This window comes from Coenobita brevimanus, chromosome 61 (genome assembly GCF_032717465.1).
Source record: "Coenobita brevimanus isolate Jiangsu-jjx chromosome 61, ASM3271746v2, whole genome shotgun sequence".
Taxonomy (NCBI): Eukaryota; Metazoa; Arthropoda; class Malacostraca; order Decapoda; family Coenobitidae; genus Coenobita; species Coenobita brevimanus.
In genome coordinates, this window is record NC_137014.1 from 3,068,774 (window position 1) to 3,093,300 (window position 24,527).

General features: G+C 40.8%; 1 protein-coding gene across 2 annotated transcripts in view; it reads left to right on the plus strand.

Moving 5' to 3' along the window:
* The first annotated feature begins 1,773 nt into the window (after positions 1-1,773).
* LOC145403609 (protein lifeguard 2-like) overlaps positions 1,774-24,527 on the plus strand; it is a 52,622-nt gene continuing 29,868 nt past the window's right edge. For both annotated transcript variants that reach the window (XM_080275285.1, XM_080275284.1), the window contains exons 1-5: positions 1,774-1,847; positions 6,664-6,868; positions 11,427-11,659; positions 19,035-19,305; positions 21,868-22,017. In XM_080275285.1, coding sequence (XP_080131411.1) covers positions 6,665-6,868; positions 11,427-11,659; positions 19,035-19,305; positions 21,868-22,017 — 858 coding nt within the window. In that variant the 5' untranslated portion in view covers positions 1,774-1,847; position 6,664. The remainder of the gene's footprint in view (positions 1,848-6,663; positions 6,869-11,426; positions 11,660-19,034; positions 19,306-21,867; positions 22,018-24,527) is intronic.

A 24,527-nucleotide genomic window follows, 5' to 3' on the forward strand; every position in this document is an offset into this window, starting at 1 on the left:
CGCGGTGCTGCCTGGGACTGTATGGCTACAAGTGCCACCCCGATCCTGGCAAGTGCTAGCCCGGCTGGAGAGTAGTCTGCCGGGGCGGCATTCTTGTGTCTGGCTCCGTTGAGGGGAAGAGGGGTGCAAGGTAGTGGGGGACATAGGCCCGTCTGGACTGGGCCCTTTGCGCGCCTTATGTGCCTCTTTGTGGTCTCCCCCCTCCCTGGGGTGGGTGTTGCGACACCCTGTCCGTGGTCCCTCCATGGTGTGGGTGTTGCGCCACCCTTCCGTGGTCTCCCGTTGGGGTGGGCATTTCAAGGAGAGTGTATGGGGGTGATGTGGAGCGGGGAAGAGGGAGGTGGAGGCGAGGATGAGATGGAGTGGACAGGCATTTGAGAGAGGAGAGTGTGAACTGGGAGTAGGGCAGTGAAAGGGTGTTGAACAGGGCGACATGGAGGCGATTTGTTTGTGGCTACCCCTTACGGGATTGAGGCGTCTGGCAATGGATAGATAAATAGACAGCACTCACTGAAATTTCTAAAAGATACAAATTCAGGAATTAATCCGTGATTTTTACAAGATCCTATGCTTCTGGATCCTTCCTCACGTGATTTTTAGGTGGAAGAGAATTGCATAACAGTTCTAGGGCTTCTAAATCCGTTTTAAATTAAATTTTGTATTTACCTTTAGAGATAGCCCTTGATATAATATATGCTAAAGGAAATGGGATATCGAAAAAAAAAAAATAGTCATGATTTGTTTAGTAAAATTGAGATGAAAGGATACGATAGTGACGTCAAAGCCCTCTAGCGGAAGTAAGCCGCAGAGCAAGAAAGTTCCAGAGTTATGATAATTATCGTATTTGTACGGTAATTGTAGGCGTGAACTCTTGTCAAATGTTTGCTTTCGAGAGTCATCGCAAATAATATTAAAAGTGTGATCACTGGCATCTTTCGATAACGCAGTACAAACCCCGAACACAGAATATTGTAAGATTGGTTTCATTATAATGCCGCTATTTTTTTCCTAACACTTTCATATTACATCAAATTCACGAGAGGAATTACAAACTGGAGGTATTTAGATTTAAGCTGCGTTCTTGTGCAGTTAATTTGACCAGTTGTTGACTAGACAGTATACTTCTGCACAAATCTCTCCCTAGGTAACAACACGAAAATACAGTACCCTTTCACAAGTCGTAGGTGGTGGCACAATCATCCATTCACTTGACATGGTGCTGCTTACTTCTTCTTTCACCTTTATCATTCTATTTCTGTCTGCCCACCTCTCTTGCTACCTCTCCCTTTCCTGTCTGTCACTTTTTATTACTCCTCTTTTCATTTAAGGTGCTCGGTAACTGGGTGGAGACGCAGATGTGGCATCACCGCTAGCCAAACTTCCACACTTCGCGACTCGCTCCTTACAAGCGCTACATGATTGGTTACACACTGATTTTCGTGATCTTCTCTTACAAACGCTAAATCACCAACACACTCTAATTCTCGTGATTTTTTTTTTTTTTTTTTTTTTTTTTTTTAACCAGCGATGAATTATCAGCCAAAGGCGACAGAAACTGACGGAGGTTGACATGTCAGTTTCCTCTAATTTATTGAGTCACACCCGTAATAAACTAACTGAAGCAGACAAACAGATAGGTATATAGACAGGCAGAAAGACAAAAATAGGTAAATGAGTATAACATGGAAGATAAGTACGCTAAGGCAAGATAAGTACGATAATTGAGGCACGACAGTTTTTACTCGTCCGTACGTGCTTTGTTGGAGGATTCACTGTCACGACGCTGCAGGAAACCATAATATTGTGGCCTTCCCAACAATACGTGTATCTCCGTTATCTCGCCCAAGGTAAGGTTTACTATTTGTCTCGCTGTAAAGTCATGCCTAGGTGTGAGAGTAGTGGACATAGAGTAGAAATGTACTCTAGGGACTGTGTGATTTGGGATGCGTAGGAAGTTTACATTTCTTCCTTGAAGTGACGAGTGACGTTTCTTTTACCATAAGTAGCAGTTATTGCACCATGATCATTTAGTGTGACCGAGAGCTAAGCCGTCTCATTTCCAGTGTACTAGTGCTCAGCAAGGTATGTAACACATCGATGTTACGTTCCAGGCCATATTATTAGTCATAACCTGACTCATTTCATCTCGGGGGCGTTAGTGAAGAGGTTTAGTTGATGCCCTGAAATTAAAATGAGTCAGAGAGATCTATTTACAAAGTTGTAATTGCCATTTTAGGGTAATTTAGGAGAGCTCTTGTGCACAGAAGTTATGGGCGAGAAAGTATTTCGCCGTTGCCAGGCCCTCCATTAGGGCTCAGATTTTGAAAGTCCTGACGTCCTAACCCTCGATTTTGGAAGTCACTTGTTATTGCATTGTATGAACATCATTTTTACATTTCACACTGAAATCTGCAGCCAAGAGAGGATTGATCTGTCAAGCCGTCTATAGCCAGACACCATAATCCTGTAAGGGGTGGCCATTTGTCTTTAAGTTAATAGTTTTTAAGGGGAGGGGTACTAACCCTCTGCCAACCCACTTGTTGACACATAGGGAACACATGTAGTTAGGTTGATTATATGGTTACCACCCAACATTGTAAATGGTTCCCTGGCTTACAGGAAACCATTTGGCTTGTTACTCAATATAAAGTCACCTGAAAAGGAAAGAAGAGTAATAAAATGTGACAGGGAAGTTGGAAGAAAGAGGGCAGACAGAAAAAGAGTGATAAAGGTGAAGAAGGAAGGAGGTGGCACTACATAAAGTGATGATGATCACCACCACCTGTCGTAACAACCAATTCCTGTCTTTGACAACCAGCTTTCAAATTTAAGAATGCGCAATAGGAATATTAGATATGGCCAGCTACTGGTAGATGTCTACTGATGTCAGTAGAATATGTATGCATTCTAAATTCTCATTTACAGCCTTCAGAGGTAAGTTTATGAAAATGTCGAGTAGCTCTGGTAATTCAAGAAAAATAACAAGTAACCTGTGAAAGTCTCATTTCAATAAGGCCATGTGGTAATGAGTTACCGTACCAAAATGAAAAACCACAGTACATAATATAGTACCAGCCTTGATTTCACTACGTCATAAGAATGTGTACTACCGGTACAGTACCGTATGTCCCAGCGAGAATGTGTGGCAGGCCAGGCATGGATCTCAGCTCAGTTGGTGAAGAGGTGGATACAGACAGATTTGAGTTACCAACAGCTGCAGTCTTCACTCATTTATTATTGATACCTGGTATTAATGTTGTAAGGCAGGTGAATGCAAGAGTTTTAGGTGGAGGTCTGAGTCTGGTGAATGTTGATGGTGGAGAGTGGAATCTGAAGCAGCTGCTGTTTGCAGATGATACTGCACTGGTGACTGATTCAGAGGAGAGATTGAGACAGTTGGTAGAGGAGTTTGGAAGGGTGTGTGAAAGGAGGAAATTGAAAGTAAATGAGAATAAGAGTAAAGTGATGAAGTGTACGAGGTTGATAGATGGTAGGGGGATGAATATAGTTTTGATGGTGAGTTGCTTGAGGAGGTAGATTGTTTTAAATATCTAGGGTCACATGTTGCTGTGGCTGGAAGAATAGATGCAGAAGTGAAGTTTAGAATAAATGAAGTAGGAAAGGTGCTGGGAGGAATGAAAAAAGTGTTTAAATGTCGTTCGCTTAGAATGGATGTAAAGAGAAGGCTGTATGAGGGTGTTGTGGTACCGACTGCATTATATGGGGCTGAAATATGGAATATGGGTGTAGCAGAGAGGAAAAGTTTGAATGTAATGAAGATGAGGTGTCTGAGGAGTATGTGTGGAGTGACGCGTATGGATCAAGTGCGAAATGATGAAGTGCGAAGGAGAACTGGAGTTGTTCGGGAGATGGCTGTAGAGTTGAGCAGAGGGTGTTGCGATGGTTTGGGCATATGGAGAGAATGGATAATGAGCGATTGGTGAAAAAGATAACTAGATCTGATGTGAGAGGTGTAAGGCTGAGAGGAAGACCACTAATAGGATGGATGGACATTGTGAAGAGAGCGCTGGATGCGAGAGGGATGTCTGTTGAGCAAGGAAGAGTGGCTGTGCGTGACAGAAATAAATGGAGAGAAATTGTGAATGAATAAGTGATGACGCAGCCCTGAGGGGATATTCTCCCGCATTTGGTCTGATCAGCTAGTCAGGTCAGGTGCGGGTAAGGGGATGGGTCTGTTATGATGTGGCAGGGGTAAACCAGTTCTGCTGCGGATGTCACTGATTGCATTGCGCAGTTGACCCTTGTGCGGTGAGGTTCTGTCCGTTCTCCCCTTTGGGGCTAAGATGCGAATGAATGTGTTTGAATGGATGAGTAAATGGGGAGTGTGTCATCCTGTCTCGGCTACCTCCCTTTCCTTGGGGGAAGCAGCCTAGGTATATAGGTAGATAGATAGATTAATTATCCTTATTAGTTATATACATATTTATATTGTTTTAGTGTGCACATGTTTGGTGTATTCTTCTGTCACATGATATTTAATGCAATAAACTTAAGTTTTGAATTACATTCCGTTTGACTGTACAATGACTGCAACTACCAGAAAAGTAAAACATGCCCCAGTGTTTGCATATTTCAGCAATGTAATACTTCATATTGTGTGACCACATTTACATTTTAAAGGGTACTGACCTTTTGAAACAAGTTACATGTGCCAGAAAATGCAGTCATCATCATGGCACTTTCATTTGTACATGTAAGGTAGGAAGTAAAAGAGTCATTGACAGTACAGTAATTGTTTTTGTTCGGTATCATTCTCAATTATTATGTATATATGAAATATGTATAATTTTGACTGCAATTAGCAGAAACAAACATAACAAACGCTCACCTGGACATTCCAAAATCCCAAAATACTGTACAGTGAACTGTACGGAGCTTTTGCATATACAGTATGATCCCTGCTGAAAAGTTGACAAGAGATACGTGTGCCAAAGGCATTTGTTTGTAAACCAGTTCAAACTGCCACAGGTGGTAGTCACTGGATGTAGACAGAACAAAAAGTTGATAATTAGCTGCAGTTTAGGTTCACGCCACCTTAGTATTAGCTGTTTAATGAATTAGTCATTTTATACACAGCATGGTAAGCCCGGAAATCTGATTTTAGGTGTACGCCCAGTAGTTCAAGAGTAACTAGGACTTTGTTGATTATGAAGTCGAACTTTTGGCTACCTTTTTTTGGTTGTGATGTATGGCCGTATGTCCAGTAAGTTCCTTGAAAGGAGCGATAAGAAATAAGAAAGTGAGCATGTTCGGTAAGTAAAAAAGTCAATCTGTCTATCTATCTATTGCCAGATGTCATAATCCCGTAAGGGGTGGCCATTTGACTTTGAGTTATTTGTTTTACGGGGAGGGGCACTAACCCTCCAACCCACTTTTTGACATGAAGGGAGCGCATATGGTTTGGTTATATGGTTACCACCCAGCGTTGTAAATGGTTTCTTGGCTTACAGGAAACCATTTGGCTTGTCGTTCAGTGTAAAGGAAAGAAAAGCAATAAGAAGTGAAAGAAAAGATAGGAGAAATAGGAAGAGAGGAGGGCAGGCACAGAAAAAGAATGATAAAGGCTTAGGAAGCAGTACATCAAGTGAGTGGATGATCACTGCATGATATTATTGTGATACCAACTCTTACATATGGAAGTGAGGCTTGGACCCTGTTGGAAAGACACTAGTCAAGAGTGAAAGCAGTGGAAACGAGTTACCATACCTATATTTGAGAGGAGCATGTGGAGTTGTGGGACAGACTGACAAATGAGGAAGTAAAGGAGTGTTGTGTGAATGTAATAGAAAGAATTAGGAGAAATACGCTGAGGTGGTTTGGCCATGTGGAAGGGTTGGAGAGCAAGAGACTAACGAGAAGAGTGTATGTGAGTGAGGTGGAGAGGGGATAGAGGGAGAGAGAGGCCAAGGATGAGATGGAGGGATGGAGTGGAGAGGTATATGAGAGAAAGGATGTGTGAGCTGGGGGTAGGGCAGTGAAATGGCGAGGGACTGGGCAACATGGATGCAAGTTGTTTGTGGCCATCCATTGCGGGATAGATGTGTCTGGTAATAGATAAATCAATAGACGTCCAGTAGGTGTGTAATGTGCGTTATGACAAGCTGCGGTATGTACCTGGGGGGAGGGTGACTGAAGTCACACAAGAGTAAAGCTTTACAGCTACTTTACAACCCCATATAATTCATGCTATAACCACCTCGGTATACTGTACAATATGAAAAATTGCTTCAGGTATTTGAGCCAAACTGACCATAACCCATTCACATATGGGGGTGTTGCCTGTACTGAAAGTACAGCTGTGAGACCTGTTACTAGTTCTTGACTGAAGGGTTAAAACCATTTGAAGAACATAAATAAATTGTGTGGGAATATATTTTTCATTTTCTTCATGTGATCTGCAGAAGATTTTATTCAGCTTAGTGGAGACTTTGAACTTGAGGAGCTAGATATGCAGTAGCACTGGTAAATCCCATCAATTAAAAAAAAACTGTCAAGTTCAGTAAACTTTCGTCAGGTAAAAGGGATGTCACTTGGATTCAATGGGTTATTGAGTCACAAGTACTTTAAGGAGACAATATAATAATGAATGAACAACTGTAGGTTGGTTGTTGTCTTGTATAATAGTGACAGCCTTCGTTCCAGGATGTCTGCCCCATACCCTGTTGACCCCAACAAGTCTGCTCTGCCCAGTGGCCCACCCACAGCTGGCTGGGGCATGCCAGTGGCCGCCCCACCGTATCCAACCCAGCCCGCTGCGGCATACCCCACACAGCCTACATCACCGTACCCCAACCAGCCTCCACCACCATATACTCAACCTGGCTATGTGGCCCCTCCAGGACCTTATGTGAGTAGCTACTGAGGAGAGAGAGAGAGAGATTGTTGTGTGGGAGGGAGGGTTATTCACAATTTGATTTAGTTTTCAACCTCAATAATTGTATGTATATATATATATATATATATATATATATATATATATATATATATATATATATATATATATATATATATATATATATATATATATATATATATATCATCATCATCATCATCATCATCATCATCTGCCATTTGAGTATCCACTGCAGGACCGGCCTATTCCGACCGAAGTTGGGATGATGCAGCCAATGTATCTCTACCAAGTGGCTTAGGCTGTCTGGTAGAGATGTGTATATATATATATATATATATATATATATATATATATCATTGTCTTCACCACAAAACTACTCCCCATGACTGAAGGGGGAGGGGGAAGTATCTGGATGTAATCGAATAAGTCAGCACAGCAAAGGTTATGCATTGGTAAATGTCCAATGCTGAGATATACCTGCCAGGCATTGCATATATTATCCAACAGCCAATCTGTGGTATGAAGAGGAGTGCCAGCTGTGCCTCTGAGGCTTCATGTTCACCTGTGAACAGTTTTGATCACAAATTACGGTAATTGTTCTGCTCATAATATTAACCCCTTCAGCCTGAGGACATCAGTTGTAGTTTATTCTTGCTGAAGTTAGATGATTTTTATTTATCTTTGCCACTCAGGGATGAGTGAAGCTGGTCACTCATCTTAAATGCCAGGACCAACTTTCCTAGCCCCGGGCTTCTACGCTCCTCATGGGGCAATGTAGGATTAGATGATGGATGGATGGAGAGTAATCTAGTGATGAAGACTAGTGAAAGTTATATGACAAACCCTCTTCAGTGTGAAAAGTCTCAAGCAGAGTAAAGTCATCTAGAGTTAGCATTAATGAACTTAGAAAATATAAAGGAGAGCTTAATGTTCCATACCCAGTGGTTAACGATGCATGCTGGCTTCCACCTGGCAGGGGCCACAACCACATGCTCCCCACACCACCGTCTACTACTCGAAAATTGGACCCATGTGCAGCCTAAAGATTCAAGGCCAGCCCATCCTTTCTATGCACCAGCCTGGGGTACAGGTGACCTTTTGTAGATACAGAACAGTGTAGTTACATTGGTGTAAACATTGTTCCGCTTATCAGGTGTGAATTTGTTTGGTTACAAATGAGCGTAGTTGTGGTTGAAAAATATAAGATCAAGGAGAGATTGGCTTTGTATTTGGGTAATTGTTGTTGCACATATTGGACTTGAGTGGGCAAAAAAGTCTAATTGTGTTTGCCAACACAGTGTTTGGTTCTCATTAATCATACTTGAACTTGTCTAGATACAGACAAACATAGTTGGGTTTATATAGTATAGTTCCAGTTGGGTTTGTGTAAGTATTGTACGGCTTTTCTGATCTTGATAGGCAGGTAAATTCCAGTATATGCCTTATCTTATGAAAGTGACTCTTAGTTGTATGTAATTGTATAGAGGCTATAAAGTTCTGACAGTTTAATTTAGAAGTACTGACTGCTTGTACCTTAGGCAGTTTCTCATAGACAGTAAATGCCTTAAAATTCTAGAAGTAATATTGTTATGGAGTAGCATATTGTCATATGGACAGTAACTACTGACTGGCATAGAGTCAGAGGGCTGGACTCACCTTAATGTAGATTTCATAGCATCGCTCACCGTTTTTTTTTTTTTTTTTTTTTTTTTTTTTTTTCCCTGTATGTTACTGATGCAGACTGTCAGAATGAAAAGATATAAATGATATGCACTACATATAGGTGAAGTATAAAAATGAATCACCATAGGTACCACTTTTTTTTGGGGGGGAGGGTAGTTTCCTTCTTCATGCTCATTACCTGGAGGATTATCATGTAGCAGTACAGTTTTTTAAATGCTGGATTGCACACACACACACACACACACACACACACACACACACTCTACAGTACAGATAGTCTTCAACTTACAGTGGGGTTACATTCTGACAGATTCGGTTTAAGTCGATTTGTCATAAGTCAAAAATGTTTATACTTTACTGTACTGTCAGTAGTCAGATATACAATACACATTATGAAGTGTCGCATATGACCAAACACTTTTGAAGTTAATAATACACACAAATACTGCAGATAACTCTTACTCAAGATACAGATCAGTAGGTAAATAACCATACAACAGCAGTAGTAACAAGTGAATGACAAAACTCCTCCATAAACATCTCAGCTGCCCTCACATCAGCATTAGCAGCCTCACCACTCACTTATTCATTATGGAAGGAAAAACAGTTTTTAAACCTCATTAACCAGCCATGACTAGCATTAAATTGCACATCACAGTAAAGGCCCACACGTTTCTTTCGTATCACAAAAACAAAATAGGCTGTAGGCTTGGGTTTAGTATGAAACGAGTGCATCCTTGATAGCAAACTATCATACAAGTGATATATGTATTTTAGGAGTAAAGAAAAGCTGTAAATTATAACATAACAATAAACGGTACATTCATATATCGACAACATAGCTCTTTGTTATAGCTGTAAAGTACTGTACCTGTATTGTAAATTTGTTATTCAGTACCGTTATTCGTACCAGTGGCAGCACATTTGGTTTGTTATATGAGCAAACTTTGGTTAGCTGCTCACAGCTGTACAACTGCTGTCGGTTGCAGCTCGAAAGCACTTGTGAAGGCTGTATGGGGCCCTCATCGTAAGTGTGAATTGGTCATAAGTTGAGGAGTGTCTTTACGTTATTTCCTTTCATTGCAGCACCAACGAATCATATACAGTACAGAATTGTAATACAGTATCTACGGTACTGTAGAAGTGATACCATCACATACCATATGCCATCAGGTTGCAGAGAATCCACAGTGCAGTATCCCAGTGATATAATATTTTACTGATCACTCTTGCAGCCTTCAGTGACTGATTAAAAAATATGAGACCTGACCAGTGACATCCGTGGACTGTAGAAGTTAATGGGCAGTTTTTCTGTTGTTGCTGTGGACTTGACGTTGAGCCTTGGGAATGCATATGTGTATTGATTTGTCATCTTTGTTAAGGGTGAAATTCACGTTGCTTTTTTCTGAATGCATTGAAGAATAAGTCAGAGGGTTGGAAACCCAGCAAAGTCATTCTTTCCCAGAAAAAGTAAGCAAGAGATCCAGATTCTAGCACATTTATTTTGAGATGCCTTGGCTCACTGCATTGAAAAGACCAAAAGTCATAGATGGAGGAGAGTACAGAGACTGCTTCAGAGTTGACCTGTCACTTATGTGAATGACAGAGAGCATTAGTATAATCTTGCCTTAGAGAGTTGGACAGAAAATGGGTAAGAGTGCTTTACCAGACAGGTACTGCAAGCTATCCTGAGGAAGTATGCAAGTAGACAGTGCAGAAGTGCAGTGACCAGTGAAGTAGTTATTGTAAGTAGATAAAGATGCAACACTGTGCTGAAGAGAGAGGCTGTGAGAGGAGGGGAGTTGAGACAAAAGGTATTTGACATCACTCTCTTTAAAAGAGTTGTTTGTGGGGAGATTGGAGTGTTGGAACTCAGAATGTTGAGCTGTTTTGAGTTTTTTGATGATACCATCATGTAGGCTAGGCCAAGTTTGAAACTGAAACCAGAAGTGTGTGCTGTGAGTAAAGGTTTGAGTCCTTTTACCTTCCTGGTATAGTTTGTGGCATTTTTTTTCTTACAGAAATTCACAAAGTATAGCTGCCCATAGCTGAAAGTGTTAATGATGAAAATAATAAGAAAAAGGTTGACTTTCAATAATGAAAAGCAAAAAGAAATAATAAGGAAAAGGTTGACTGACAATAAGAAAAAGCAAAAAAAAATTAAGAAGGTTGACTTACAATAATGAGAAGCCAAAAAATAAAGAAAAAAAAAATAATAATAATAATAATGATAATAATAATAACAACAATAATAACAGGAGGGTTGGTGGGGATATGTACCATCCTCTAACTGGATGTAGTGCTGCTCTCGAGTGTCTGCCCTTACTTCTCTTCTTTCTTTCCATCCTTCCTCTTTTGTCTTTCTTTCCTTCATTCTTTCCTCTTCTTTTGTCAGTGAGTGACTCTAGACTGAGTGGTATGCCAAATGGATTCCCGTACACCAGGAAACCATTTATGATGCTGGGTGGCAATCGTATAACCAAATTATGGCGCGTGGTGGTTTAGTGGGCAATTAAGGCACTCCAGTCGGATTGAGCTGGTGTAGGTTTATATCCAAGGGGTGGTTGGGGTTTATAAATGCCACTCAGGGATGAGTGAGTCTGGTCGCTGTCATCTTAAATGTCAGGACACACTTGCCTAGCTCCAGGCTTCTGTGCTCCTCATGGGGCAACACTGGATTAGATGATGAATGAATGAAAGAATAACGGGGGCAAAATATATATAACAAGGGGAAAAAAAAATAGAACAAAAATAGAACAAGGCAGTGCAATGAAGGAAAACAAACAAGAACATTAAATTTGTTGACTTAAAAGATGTAAGAGGGAAAAAAGGGTGATTTATAAATGAAGCTTGTTTCCTGTCCACACAGCCTCAGCCCGTGTACAATGCCAGTAGTGGAGGCTTCCCAATCCAGCCTGGGCCAGGAAATATGGGTGGTGCGGAGGCAGGATTCCCCAAGGATGACACAGAGGTGTTAGCGGGTCAGTTTGGGTCATCATTCTCTGACAAGGCAGTGAGGCACGCGTTCATACGCAAGGTGTACCTCATCCTCATGGTCCAGCTCCTCGTTACTTTTGGATTTGTGGCTCTCTTTACCTTCCAGTGAGTTATTAGTTTTTGTGGTTATCATTTTCAATATTAGTATTGATGTATATTGTAATCATATCATCATCATCATTGTTATTACTGTATTACAGTTGCTGCTGCAGTTATTTCTATCATCGTCATCTCGTTATCTTCCAGTGAGTTACAGTAATCCCGCATTTTTTGCGGATTTTTTGTCTACGGTTTTGCCCTCACGCGGATTTTCTTAGCATTAATAAGTTCAACTAAAATATCCTTGAATATACAGAAAACAAAAAATTTGAAATTCCCGCAACTTCCAATTGTAGCGCGGTAAACTCACGCCACCCTCTGTCTCTTTCCCGCGGCCCCTCTGCCAGTGTTACCATATCTAGCATAATTTTATTCTTTTAGCATAATTTTGATAAAATTTTCGAGTCTGGAATATTTTTTAGCATATTAGAAGTTTTAGCATCATTCTAGTATAATTTAGAATGGAATGGAATATTTTTGGAATAATTTTATAAAAGCTACAAATCAGAGAGAGAGAGAGACGAATAAGGTAAGAAGATGTAAGGTTTAAATAATTGGTTACTTTCAGTTTGGGCTTGGTTGGGTTGGATTAGGTTAGGTTGGATTAGGTTCGGTTTGGTTCGGTTAGGTTTGGTTAGGATAAGTTTGAGCTTTGTATTTTACCCATGAAACCTAGGTTTTTCCGATGGATTTTGATATGATTCATTCGATTTTCAGCTTCATTTCAGTCGGAAATGACCATTTTCTGTGTTTCCCCCCCTCCCTATAACCCCCGATTCCCCAAAGCTCCCCCATTGTTGCAGGGGGATGGGGGGGGGGCATATATCAAAATCTGGTTATTTCCGACGGAAATGATGCTCAAAATCGAATGAATCACATCAAAATCCATCAGAAAAACGTAAGTTTCGTGGGAAAAAGCAGTATGGGCAGAAAACCGATATTTACCCTCTTACTGTATGTAGGTTCATTTTAATATTTTCATAGTAAACAGTACATAATTAATATGTAGCATGATTATGTATAGAATTTTATTATTTAGCTTCAAGTTAGCGTAATTCATTTTTTACTTGGAACAAATTTGCTCAATCTAGCATAATTTTTTCACTGCCCTAGCATAATTTCATTGTTTGGATATGGCAACACTGCTCTCTGACCCACATTCTTCAGTCCACGCCTGATTGCCTCACGTGTATGGTGTTCTTGTAACTGCACTATGATACGAGCCTCTTGCCTCCCACTTGCTTTCCACATGGCCCCAGGACGTAAGCCAGCCTCACCAAAGGCTAATAATACAATTAGTAAGAACTCCAAAGTGACAAAACGATCAAGAAAAGTTATGACAGCAGAGAAAATTGTGTTACTGGACAAGCTAAGAAGCGACTGTGCGAGTGTTTGCTATCACCAGTTAATGCATCTTTTCATTTTGTACTGTTTTGTGAATAAACGTGTAGATAATTGTGTATTACAGTACGGTGTTTACGTTTTTCCTTCATAATGGAGTATGTGCTTTCAATCTTGTAAGAAGGTATTTCGGGATGAGTATGGAGGTTTCGGGACAATTCGCAGTCACAACAAACACAAGATAATTCGCCTTCATTAATGAAGATAGCTATGGGTGACGCTAGAATATAATTCAAAGGCGACTACAGCGAGGAAGAAACAAGTTAATTATTGACTAAAGGTGCAACTAATAAATAATATCCAGAACCTACGTTACTGAACATAGACTTTGCTGGATCCCGGATCCCCCTGAAATATAGTTAGTAAAGTATTGATTAATTAATAAAAAGTATATTTATAAAAGTATTGATTAGTATATTTATAAAATGGCGGGGAATCGTCCAGGGTGCAAATTGTTCTGAAGGGGAATCGTCCATGTTTTGACGGGGAATTGTCTGACGGCGAATTGTCTCGCAATCAGTATGGACATGGACTGTGTGATGGGCAGCATGGTGGACACAAGTGCAAGATTCAATTGTTAATAGAGTATTCGCGGATTTAAATTTTCGCGGGGGTTACAAGAACGTAACTACCGCGAAACATGCGGGATTACTGTACTGGTTTTTGTTGTCATTTTCATTTTCATTATTAGTTATAATGTATATTGCCATCATATCATCAGCAGCAGCATTATCATCTCTGTTGCTTACTAAAAAGGGTATAGAGGATACAGGAGCAGAAAAGCTAATAGAGCCATCTTAGTCTTTGCCCCACAGATCAAAGGTGCCATAAAAATTGCATTTCATAGTGCCTGTGGCATAGAGACCATTCTGCCAACTACCAGATTTGAAAAGGGATGCAGCCCTTGTTTTACAAATCCATACATACAAGGATCCCCCAGTATATGACTGACCGATAACCAGAGTTTTGTGTATCCTTATTGCCTTTTTTTTTTTTTTTTTTTTTTTTTTTTTTTTTTTTTAATGACAGTATTTTCATGGATGGGGTTGTAAAGGAGGTGCAGGGGAGGGCAGTGGATGTGGGGGTGGCTCTAATGAATGAGGGTGAGATTTAGAAGCTTCCGGTGTTGCTGTTTGCTGATGATACAGTACTTTTGAGTGAAGATGAATGGGAGTTGCAAGGCTTGGTGAATGAATTTGGGACAGTGTAGGAGGAGGAATCTGAAAGTTAATGTAAACAAAAGTAAAGTTATGGTGTTTGAGAGGAATGAAGTCACAGAGTGTGCAGTGAGGTTAGATGGTGAGGATATGGAGAATGTGAGTGCATTCAAGTACTTGGGTAGTGTGATGAGTAAGGATGGAACTTTGGGGGATGAAGTGCGTGAAAGGGTACAGCAGGGAAGGAAGGTCGTTGGTACACTGAAGGCAGTGATGAGAAATAGGGAGGTGAGTATGGAAGTTAAGAAGTCACTGCATGATAGTATTGTGATCCCTACCCTGACGTGTGGAAGCGAGGCATGGACCTTGCAAGAGGGGAACAAGTCAAGAGTGAGAGCAGTGGAAATGAGTTACTTGAGAGGAGCATGTGGAGTGACGTGGAGGGACAGGTTGACGAATGAAGAAGTGAAGGAACAATGTGGGGTGGATGTGGTTGAGAAGATTAGGAGAAATACACTAAGGTGGTTTGGACATGTGAAGAGAATGGAAAATGAAAGACTGACTAAGAGGGTGTATGTAGGTGAGGTGGAGGGAGGAAGAGGGAGAGGTAGACCGAGGATGAGGTGGAGGGATGGAGTTGAGAGGTATATGAGGGAGGGGGGGGTGAGTTGGGGAGAGGGTAGTCAAATGGCGGATGACAGAGCGACTTGGAGGCGTTTCGTCTGCGGCCACCCTTTGCGGGATTAGGGAGTCGGTCTATAGATAGATAGATAGATAGATTTTCAGTTATCATAATTACTGATATGCAAAAATACAAAGTAAAAAATTTCCTAATTAATGAACCGTTTGCTATGAAGAAATACCCATTGAAACCCGTGAGAGTCGAAGGTTTTACTGCCAGACTGCTTACCTTGGTGTTGCCCACTATGCAGTTCTGCATTGCTTCATAGTATGGTAATTTTATACTTGTACCACAAAGTGTTGTGTCATTTTTGCTGGAAGTGTTAATGAATGTTGTGTTATTAGCCATTATTGCAAAATAGGCATTCATTTATGCTGGTTCAGTTCACACAGATTTTGCTCATAGTATCAACCTCAGTTGCACTCCAAGTAGTCTTTGCACTAAAATCCCCTGGCCAACATCCATCATAGCCACTGACATTCAGAGTGCCAGCATGGTGACATATGGTAAGCCATCTTAGCCACCACATATGTACACTCGGTCTCCTCCTGCCCCTGTGTGAGTTGCAGCCATTATATGCTGTTCTACGTGTTTATATCCATATGTTACTGTACTGGGCTCTGAGTGTAAATCCCACACAACCCAGCTATGATTTGAATTGCATGGGCAGGGAAAATATCACACAGTCAACCTCCAAGCAGGTGTGGCGTTGGTTTGTTTATGAAGATTCCTGACTCTCTCATTTGTGAGCCCTTTCTCTTGTCTTCCTCATAATTAGTGATTTAACAGTTCTGACCCTTAGTTTTTGCCCTTCTGTCTGTCAAGGTAGTTTATAAATGTGTATGGAATCAACAAATACATTCTCCTGGAGCAGTAGTGATGAGACTGGGCAAGAAACAATCACGGTCAATACACAGGATAAACAGGTCTCCATGTCATTTATTTGATAATACCGACTATTTTATTTTATTTTATTTTTTTTTTTTTTTCAATTTAATATTAACCAAGTTGACTGCGAATGACATCAGTTCAGTAGGGTTTATAAATTTGACCCCTAGTCTTAGCTCTGTAAAGGTTAGGGGCACTACTCTTCCCCTTTCTCCAGACATTCAGCCTCGGATGCTCTCCTGTCCCAAACACCCAAGGCTGTCATAGTAAGTAGGAAATCCTACTTGTCACATTTTACCTTTAATCATATTTTATAGTGTATAAAGGCTCCGGCATCTTTCCATGCCTCTGCCTTGGTCACCTAATGGCGGCACTCCATGCTGCTCGATCTCTGGCAGCCTTCCTATTCATTCCCTTATCCTTGAAGTCACTCTCTGTGACTTCATCCCAGGTCTTTTTCAGTTTGCCTCTCGCAGCTGTCCCCTCCATGTTCACACTTCCCACCCTTTGCACCCAGCTGTCATCATCCACCCTCACAACATGCCCATACCATCACCATCTACCCCTCATCATCACAGTACCAATACATTCAAGTATTTTTGGCATGGAGATACGTGACCTCCAGTTTGGACATAGGCTATGTGAGGTTGACCTCTGAAGTCATTTGAGGTCACTGGATGGAGGTCATTTTAGATCACTGGTAATGCATGTTCAAACGACTGGACCCAGCAACCCAATTTTTGACATGGAGACTCACATGACTTCCAGTCCGGACATAGGCTGTGTGAGATTGACCTCCAAGGTCATTTAAGGTCAGTGATCGGAGATCATTTGAGGTCTCTGGTAATAGGAAACACATGCGCTCAAATGCTGTGTGTTAGTCTGCGAAAGCTGAAACAGAAAGTTTCTGGACATTTTATAATACCTCTTCAAAAGCATAAGAGGTACATGGTCTTTATGCAGTAGAAAGGAAGATCGAATTAGAACAAATAGAATTAGAGTGTTCGCCTTTTTGGCCCGGCAACACCGAGTACCATTGCTAGTACTATATATAATATATATATATATATATATATACAGTATATATAAAATACTTGGATTAGGAGTGTTGTGTATGGTAATTTCCATTGAAGGTGGTGTTCTGCTGTAAGTGTTTTCAGTGTTTGACTTATATTGCATTTATTGTGCAACTGTGAGTGTGTAATGAAAATAGTATAACTAGATTTGTTCAGCTCCATTCAGAAATTCATACTACAAACAAGATGGAATGCACCCTCCTTGGTTCCATTCATCCCAGGCATCAGGTTACTGCCTTAAGTCTCTCACCATCATGAACCAAGAAGGTATTACCAGAGCAGCTTGTCACAGAGATTGGTGAAAATTATTTGGCAAGGATGTTTACATAGTGGTCAGGAATAGTGCTCATTAACCCCTTAAACGCAGCCGTGAACAGTTGACCCCCCCCCCCCGAGTGGTGGGGTTGTATCGCGGTCTGAGTACCTGTAGGAAAATATTAGCCAAAAATCAGAGATTAACCCTAGAACTTTATACTTGGTATGGCAGATAGTACTTACATTCAGCTTTCTCCAGAGACAGGTGTTGAGCCTTCGTGGACTACCCAAGGACTTGTGGAGACTTGCAAAGTTGGGTAACCAAATCTTCACTTTCACACCTCCAACAACCCGGTTTCCCCTCTACCACAGCCTCATTCTGTTACAGTAAACTTTATACTACAACGTAAAGGTAGTTTGGAATCCGTATTTGTACAATAAGCACTGAAAATAAAGCTAAAATCAACGGAGCGTACGGCCGACATGCAGCACGGCGGCGGTCTTCCCATCACTCAACAAACATTTCCATTTTCACAGCTAAAAACATGTATACTACATTATTTTCAATCATATTACTTCCCAAAAGATCACCGCGGCGCGCTTTTTATTCTGCCTTACGCCCGTCACTTTATTCTCGTTCCTGTCAGTCACTTGCACTGACTCGGAAGAGCTAGAACTCACCATAATGTCTCTTTGAAAGCCTGCGGTAAACTGACGCTAAACAGGGGCAAACCGTGCGAAAAAAAGCTAGTGTTACAACTGGGGAAACAAGCGTTTCCTATTAGCATAAACTGCTTGAGAGGAGAGCGCAGATTTACAGTTCTGATCACTTAGAGCGCTGCCACGTATCACAGCCAGGCTGGCCGGGCCGTGGTGGGGGGGGGACGGGGGAAAAACGCGATACTTGGCAACAACAGAGATCAGTAGTACAAAGGTAAAGTATGCTAATTGTAGCTAAAGGGTGGTGGTACTGATAGACAATACCAGCTGGAGCCTGCTTGCCCGCGGTTATTCAAAATTTACTAGAATCACAAACACGACGCTCCACCGTTATGTCCTTTTCGCCGAGCGTCGCAAACGTGACGATCCGCGTTTAAGGGGTTAATGAAAAAAATAACTTGACATCCTGCTGTCATGAAGTAACAAAGCAAATAAGAAAATATTAGAGGGGGAATTGAATTAGTAGATGAATTATGAGTTGCTCACATGCCTAACCCGTAGACTCGACAACATTTGAGCTTAGCATCTTAACTTTGTATCCATGAAAAGGTTGACTGTTGAGAGGTTGTGTGAACTTCCATTATTTTGTATAGTTGTGTTGACTGCTACCAGTAAAACACCATTGGTTTAGTTTGTTTGAAAGCAGGCAGATTAAACCAAGGGTATTTTACTGGTAGCAGTTTGGTTTGTCTGAAGAATCATTATCTTGTGAACGAACCTTTAATGACAAGAACTCCTGTACTTCATCCTTTCACTTTGATCATTTATCATTTGTTTTGCTACCGCCTCTTCCATATATTGCAACATTCACATTCACTTATTGTATATAGATGATTATATTCATCTTGAGAAAGGCCTCTCATACTGAAAGTATCAAGTAGAATGCATGTATGTCATTAAAGAAAAAATAAAGTTTTGGAAATCTTCACAAGCCAGCAGGTTGCAGCAATTTAGGAAGCATTCATTTGTATTAACCAGTTAGTGATTGGATATGCAGTATTTGCCCCCACCCTAATTAACTTCCTTCCATCACTTGCCTTGTGTCAGCAATGACATCTGCTGTTTCATACAAAGACGTATGGATCTTCAAGTTGTCATGTGGAGTGTTTGTGGTAACCTTAATGCTAGAAGGTATAAAAATGGGAGAATTATCACCAACATACTACTGTAATTAACCTTTTCCATTACTTCCTTTGTTTCAGTGAGGGTGTTGCTTATTTCGTACGAACTCATGCGTGGATCTCCATGCTGTCATATGGGGTGTTTATTGTGACCTATTTCACACTGATTTGTTGCTCTGGGATGCGACGCAAGTGGCCCGCCAACTTCATCATGCTGGGAATATTTACCCTGGCACTGTCATACATGGCAGGAGCTATTTCATCAACCTATGAAACAACTATTGTGGTCATGACCATTGGCATCACTGCTGCCATCTGCTTCTGCATCACCCTCTTTGCCACTCAGACCAAGGTGAGGCTGCAGTACATATTTTTGTAGTTGAATTTGAGAACTTAATCTTATCATGGTCAAAATAACTCAAGGATACGATTCCAGCTGTCCCTAAGTAGTTTAATTCAGCTCAGACAGATTCATACAAGTGTGAATGTTAATACTGGTAGCATTAACCCATGCATGGTGGAAACAACTCTAATATTCTGTTCCAGCTTCCACCAGACAGTTTCATTAAGCTGAGAGTGAGTCAGAGAGTGTTAGATACCGGCAGTCCTAATTTGAAATCAGGGATATATTTTAAAATTTAGCAGCCTTTTTCATTAGTTGAATATATAAATTGGGAGATCCAAACATTAATCTCTTTGCCACATAGACTTAAGTGTAGCTGCAGTAGATATGTATTTAGTTTAATTGAAACACTTCTGTTCCATATGAGAATTTTTATCCCTAGATATACCACCATGAGTGACATCCAGCATTCATTTCCAATGACTCTTCCCCCAACTGGGGATTTATGGATTTTTTTTTTTTCCCCCATAATTGTTAATATTTAGCAAAAAATTAAAAACTAAGTGTCATAATACTCACCAATCTTTCAACTTCAAGCTGATGGCCTCAGATTGTCCTCGTAATGAGTAGCGTCAAAAAGAGATCCTTTTGAAATGAGGTAACTTTTTGTGTTTTATGTGGCTGTGTTCATATGCATGGTGCAAGTAAGGCTTATACAGTACTAGCCCTAAAAAAAAAAAAAATAAATTAAAAAAAAAAAAAAATCAACCACAAACACCATTTTCGTGTAGGCTTTGGGAAGTGTGGTGTGAGTGTGCAGTGGTGTGAGCCAGGTAGTGTGGTCACCATGGCAGCAACCTTGAGGCAGGCTGGCTGACATCTCACCGGACACAGGGAAGACTTTTTGTGTAGGTCTATCCATGACAGAAGTATGCAGGAAGCTGGAGCATGGCTGGGATGTGTGCAGGAGGGTTGCCAGTGTTTGCCTGTAGTGGTAATTACATGCGCAATATTCAGATTTTGCCGCGAAACACTAGATCACATATGAATGCTACCCACTCGTCTCCAGGCTGCCTTCTATACATGACACCCGGATGCCATCAGTTAAATCACTTCAGTTCAAACATCATTTCTAGAATATGCTTGCTGCTGCAGACCATTATATTAGGAGCTCTGTGGAGTAACTCAGAGTGCACCAAAAGAGATACTGTATTATGAAAACAGGATAAAATAAAATAATTTTGGGCACCTCTGGAGTTCCTTCACAGAACACCCTATGTTTATTTTATGCTGCTGCTCTGTGAAGGAAATTTGAAGGTGCCATGGGTTTAAAAAAAAAAAAAAAAAAAAAAAAAAAAAAAAAGCGGTCTAACCACTATTTTCTTGGTTGATGAGGTTTGGTATGTTCATAGTTACTCCATGGAGCTCCTCATAGTTAGTTTAGGGGGATCTCCTGCAGTACTCTCTCTGCCATGCACACTGAAGTAAGGCTGCAGACAAGTTCAGTTAGGTTCAGAAGATCATATGCATCTCCTGTCTTTTTCATCACTGGAGTCATTGATGTTTTCCTGTGATGTAGTGGATAAAGGTTCGTATTATCACCCACAGATGAATGATGATAAGTTTACACCTCAGTCCACTACTTCACTTTCAAGTTTGCGAAGCCAGGAATGAAACAGAAGCAGAGGAGTTGAATGGGCTTTCGTGTTTTGACTATATGTCTAATGTACTGACCACAGTTTAACCACATTAGTACGATAGCATTCGTAATTTTCATTTGCAAGCACCATGTGAGCAAATGCACCTTAAGAAAGCTCATCTGTAGTACTTTCCTGTTTATTCTTGATGCTGCCTGAGTTATTTATTCACTTCAGGAAAGAACTCATTTAGTGAAAGAATTAAAAACAATATGCATTATTCCTTTCTGACATCAGATTATTTTCACTACTACCAGGCCCTTTGCTATGTTTAGGGAAGACTCCTTATACTGAAAAAGATAAGAAACAATATACACTAAACAAATCCATTCAATGCAGTGTCATTTCTTGATTATTCTTGCTGCAGCCACATGGGTTTATTAAGCTTCAAGGAGGGAATTGTAACATCAAAGGATATTGTAGGTTTTATTAAATTCCCCCCACTATGAAGAGTGAAATTGTCTGAGGGCATAATAATCAATGTCTTAACCCCTTCACTTCAGTGTGGTAACTTAAATATATTTATGCTACCTCCAGACAGTTTTATTCAGCAGGAGGGGTTAGATACGGCCTTTATTAACCCTGCCATTATGAAGGACATCTTGTATGCTAATAAAATACTGTAGTCTGATTTTGGCTAGAACAAATTGAGAAAGACATTCTTGGGCTGAAGGGTGTTAATAATGGTGATAGGATGATGATATTAATGAACAGTACAAAGCTGAGTGTTCATGTTCTGGTTGCTGGTATCATCATATTTGATCATGGTGATTGATGATGAGGAGGAGGAGGAGTTGTGTCAGCCAAAATCATACTCCCCTTTTAATCTTGCTCATAACCTTCATTTCTATCATCTGTCTTTCTTCTGCCACAGTATGACTTCACTGGGTGTGGCATCTACCTGTTTGTGGCATCGATGGTGTTGTTTATATTTGGGATCATCGCCATCATTACCTATGTGACCACTGGCAGCAGCATCCTGTACACCGTCTATGCCGCTGGGATTGCTTTGCTCTTCAGTATGGTAGGTGGCTGGGTGGAGAGAGAGAGAGAGAGAGAGAGAGAATACTTGTAGCAGAATAACAACAGAAAGAGGGGAATTAGCGCCACAGTAGCCATATTAACTACAGTATGCATTTTTTCCTGTACAGTCAGTTCCACACTGGCAACTGTATGTTTCTGGACCCCATGTGCAAAAATCACTGGGGTCAATGTGTAAGGGGTTTGCAGCTCTTGATGTGATGGCCACTGGCAAGGATGGTAGCACAGGCAGGGCAGGGCAGGTCAGTGAGGCATGTTGAGCTGGTGAGGAAGGGGAAGCTGGCTGGATTAGAGACTGAAGGTAGGAGATTTGCAGATGTTGAGACTATCTGTGTCTTTATCTTTTGCCAGATGCTTTAATCCTGTAAGGGGTGGTCACAAACGAAGTGCCACCATGTTGCCCTGTCCTCTACCATTTCACTGCCTTCCCCCCAGTTCACACTTCTGCCTCAGATATTTCTGTCCACTCCATCCCATTCTGTCCCCCCCCCCCTTCCTTTCTCCACCTCATTCACGTAGTCTCTCTGAGTCTCTCACTCACTGTCTATCCTCTCCACATAGCCAAACCATCACAGAGTGTTTATCTTAACACTTTCAATATCCACAGTACTATAACTCCTCCTAAACTTTCACCTTTATTCGTCACACACTACCTTAAGTACTTCAGTTCTCTCATATTCTCCATTTCTTTACCATCCCATCTCACTCTGCATTCTGTAACTATATAGAGGCAGAGTTAACTCTCATTGTCCATACACATAACTCATACAAATGTCTTCTTGTTTCTTTAACTCTGGATTGCCCACCAAGTTTCTAACTGAACTCATTTCATTGGTGCCTAGGCCAACAGCATGCTCAGCATCCTCAGAGTTGCATTGAACTTTTGTAGTTGTAGGATTTATGAAAAACTAACATTGAGAATTTCAGTTTACATAACTTTTTTTGAGTGTTTTATCTTTCTGTTGCTTGGATCAGCTGAGTGGGTAAACTGAATGATGCACAACAGTAGTAAGCAATATCAGTGGTAAAAATAGATGTGAATTAACTTACTTCAGTACATATTTATTTATTGTGCTGGATAAACAACAAAGAAAAATGTTCTTGTTATTAAAGCAGCAAGGGCCCATCCACATTGCCCTCCCACAAATGTCCACAGTGAGGAGCTGTCCAATGTAGTGGGTGTAATTTGGTATGAGAAGAAACACTGGCTGAGTAAGGGGTAAAGATGCAGATCTTTTTTTTTCCTGTGGTGCACTCTACCTGTATTTGACTTTAAGTATAGATAAATTGTAAATATGAAAATGTGTAAACATAACCACTTTCAGGTGCACTGTATCATAATTTGAATAAAATACAGGTCAGTTGTAACTAATATAGAAGGTGTACATATAACTACTTTCATTTGGGCAGAAGCTTGGGAAAGTGGTAGGTGGCGTGTTTAACATGTGTGATGTGCCTTCAGTGCCCTGGAAATACTCTTTGGTTGTTGAAGCTTGATAATGATGGAATTTGCATCAGGAGTGTGGTTAAATCAGATTGATCTTTGATTTACCATCAGCAGTCTTTTTTTTTTTCCAGTTTAACCCAAGATCAGCCTGGATAAAGTTATTAATAATGCAAAGATGCCTTCCTGTCATGTTGTTCATTCACTTACATTATTGCAATTGTCTTTATTCCCAGCAGTCATAATGGCTAAGTTGTTTGGTAGATACTTGAAATTACAGACCCAGATTCATCATATTTTGGAAGCAATGGACAGAACATATCACTCCTGGTCTATCCATCTGCCGATGCAACCCTTTTTGAGTAGCCCACCGTGACTGCTAATTCAGGAAGTGTCTCCTAGGCAGCTCATCAGCCACACAACCAGTGCACCATCATTTGTTTAGTCAGTGAAGCCCATAACTCGTGTGTTTGGTTGTGTTCCCTGAAATCCAATGTTGTTTTCAGTATGGTGCTTTTCATACTGTATTCTAATTAACTGTGGAATGAAAAGACATATCAGGTGTTCAGAGAAAACATGTAGTTTTAAGTGTTGTACAGAAACTGGAACCAGTAAAGAAACTTTAATTTGAGGTGCCTGTGTCATGTGTGAAGAGGATGGGAAAAAAAAAAATAGAATGCAATTTGCCCTGAAGGACAGTGTAGATGTAAGTTTAAGCAGTGGTGGTTATCTAACAGAACTCTTGAGACTGATGAGAGACCTAGAAGAGGCAAGCAGTATGTGCAAAAGTTTTGGCATTTGTGTGACTGGTTCAGGTAGACCATGAGATAATGCCGGTTTCATCTTTGCGGTGTATCGGGGAGAGTACTGTATGTGGATATTGCCAGGCATGAAAGGAGTGAACTTGCTAGTGAGTCTCTTGAGTGTGTGGAAGAGTTTTGTTATTTGGGAGACATTTTATGTGCTGGAGGTGGGGCAGGAACTAGCTCTGTGGCTAGAGTGAGGAGTGGTTGGAAGAAGTTCAGGGAGCTGTTGCCTTTCCTGACATT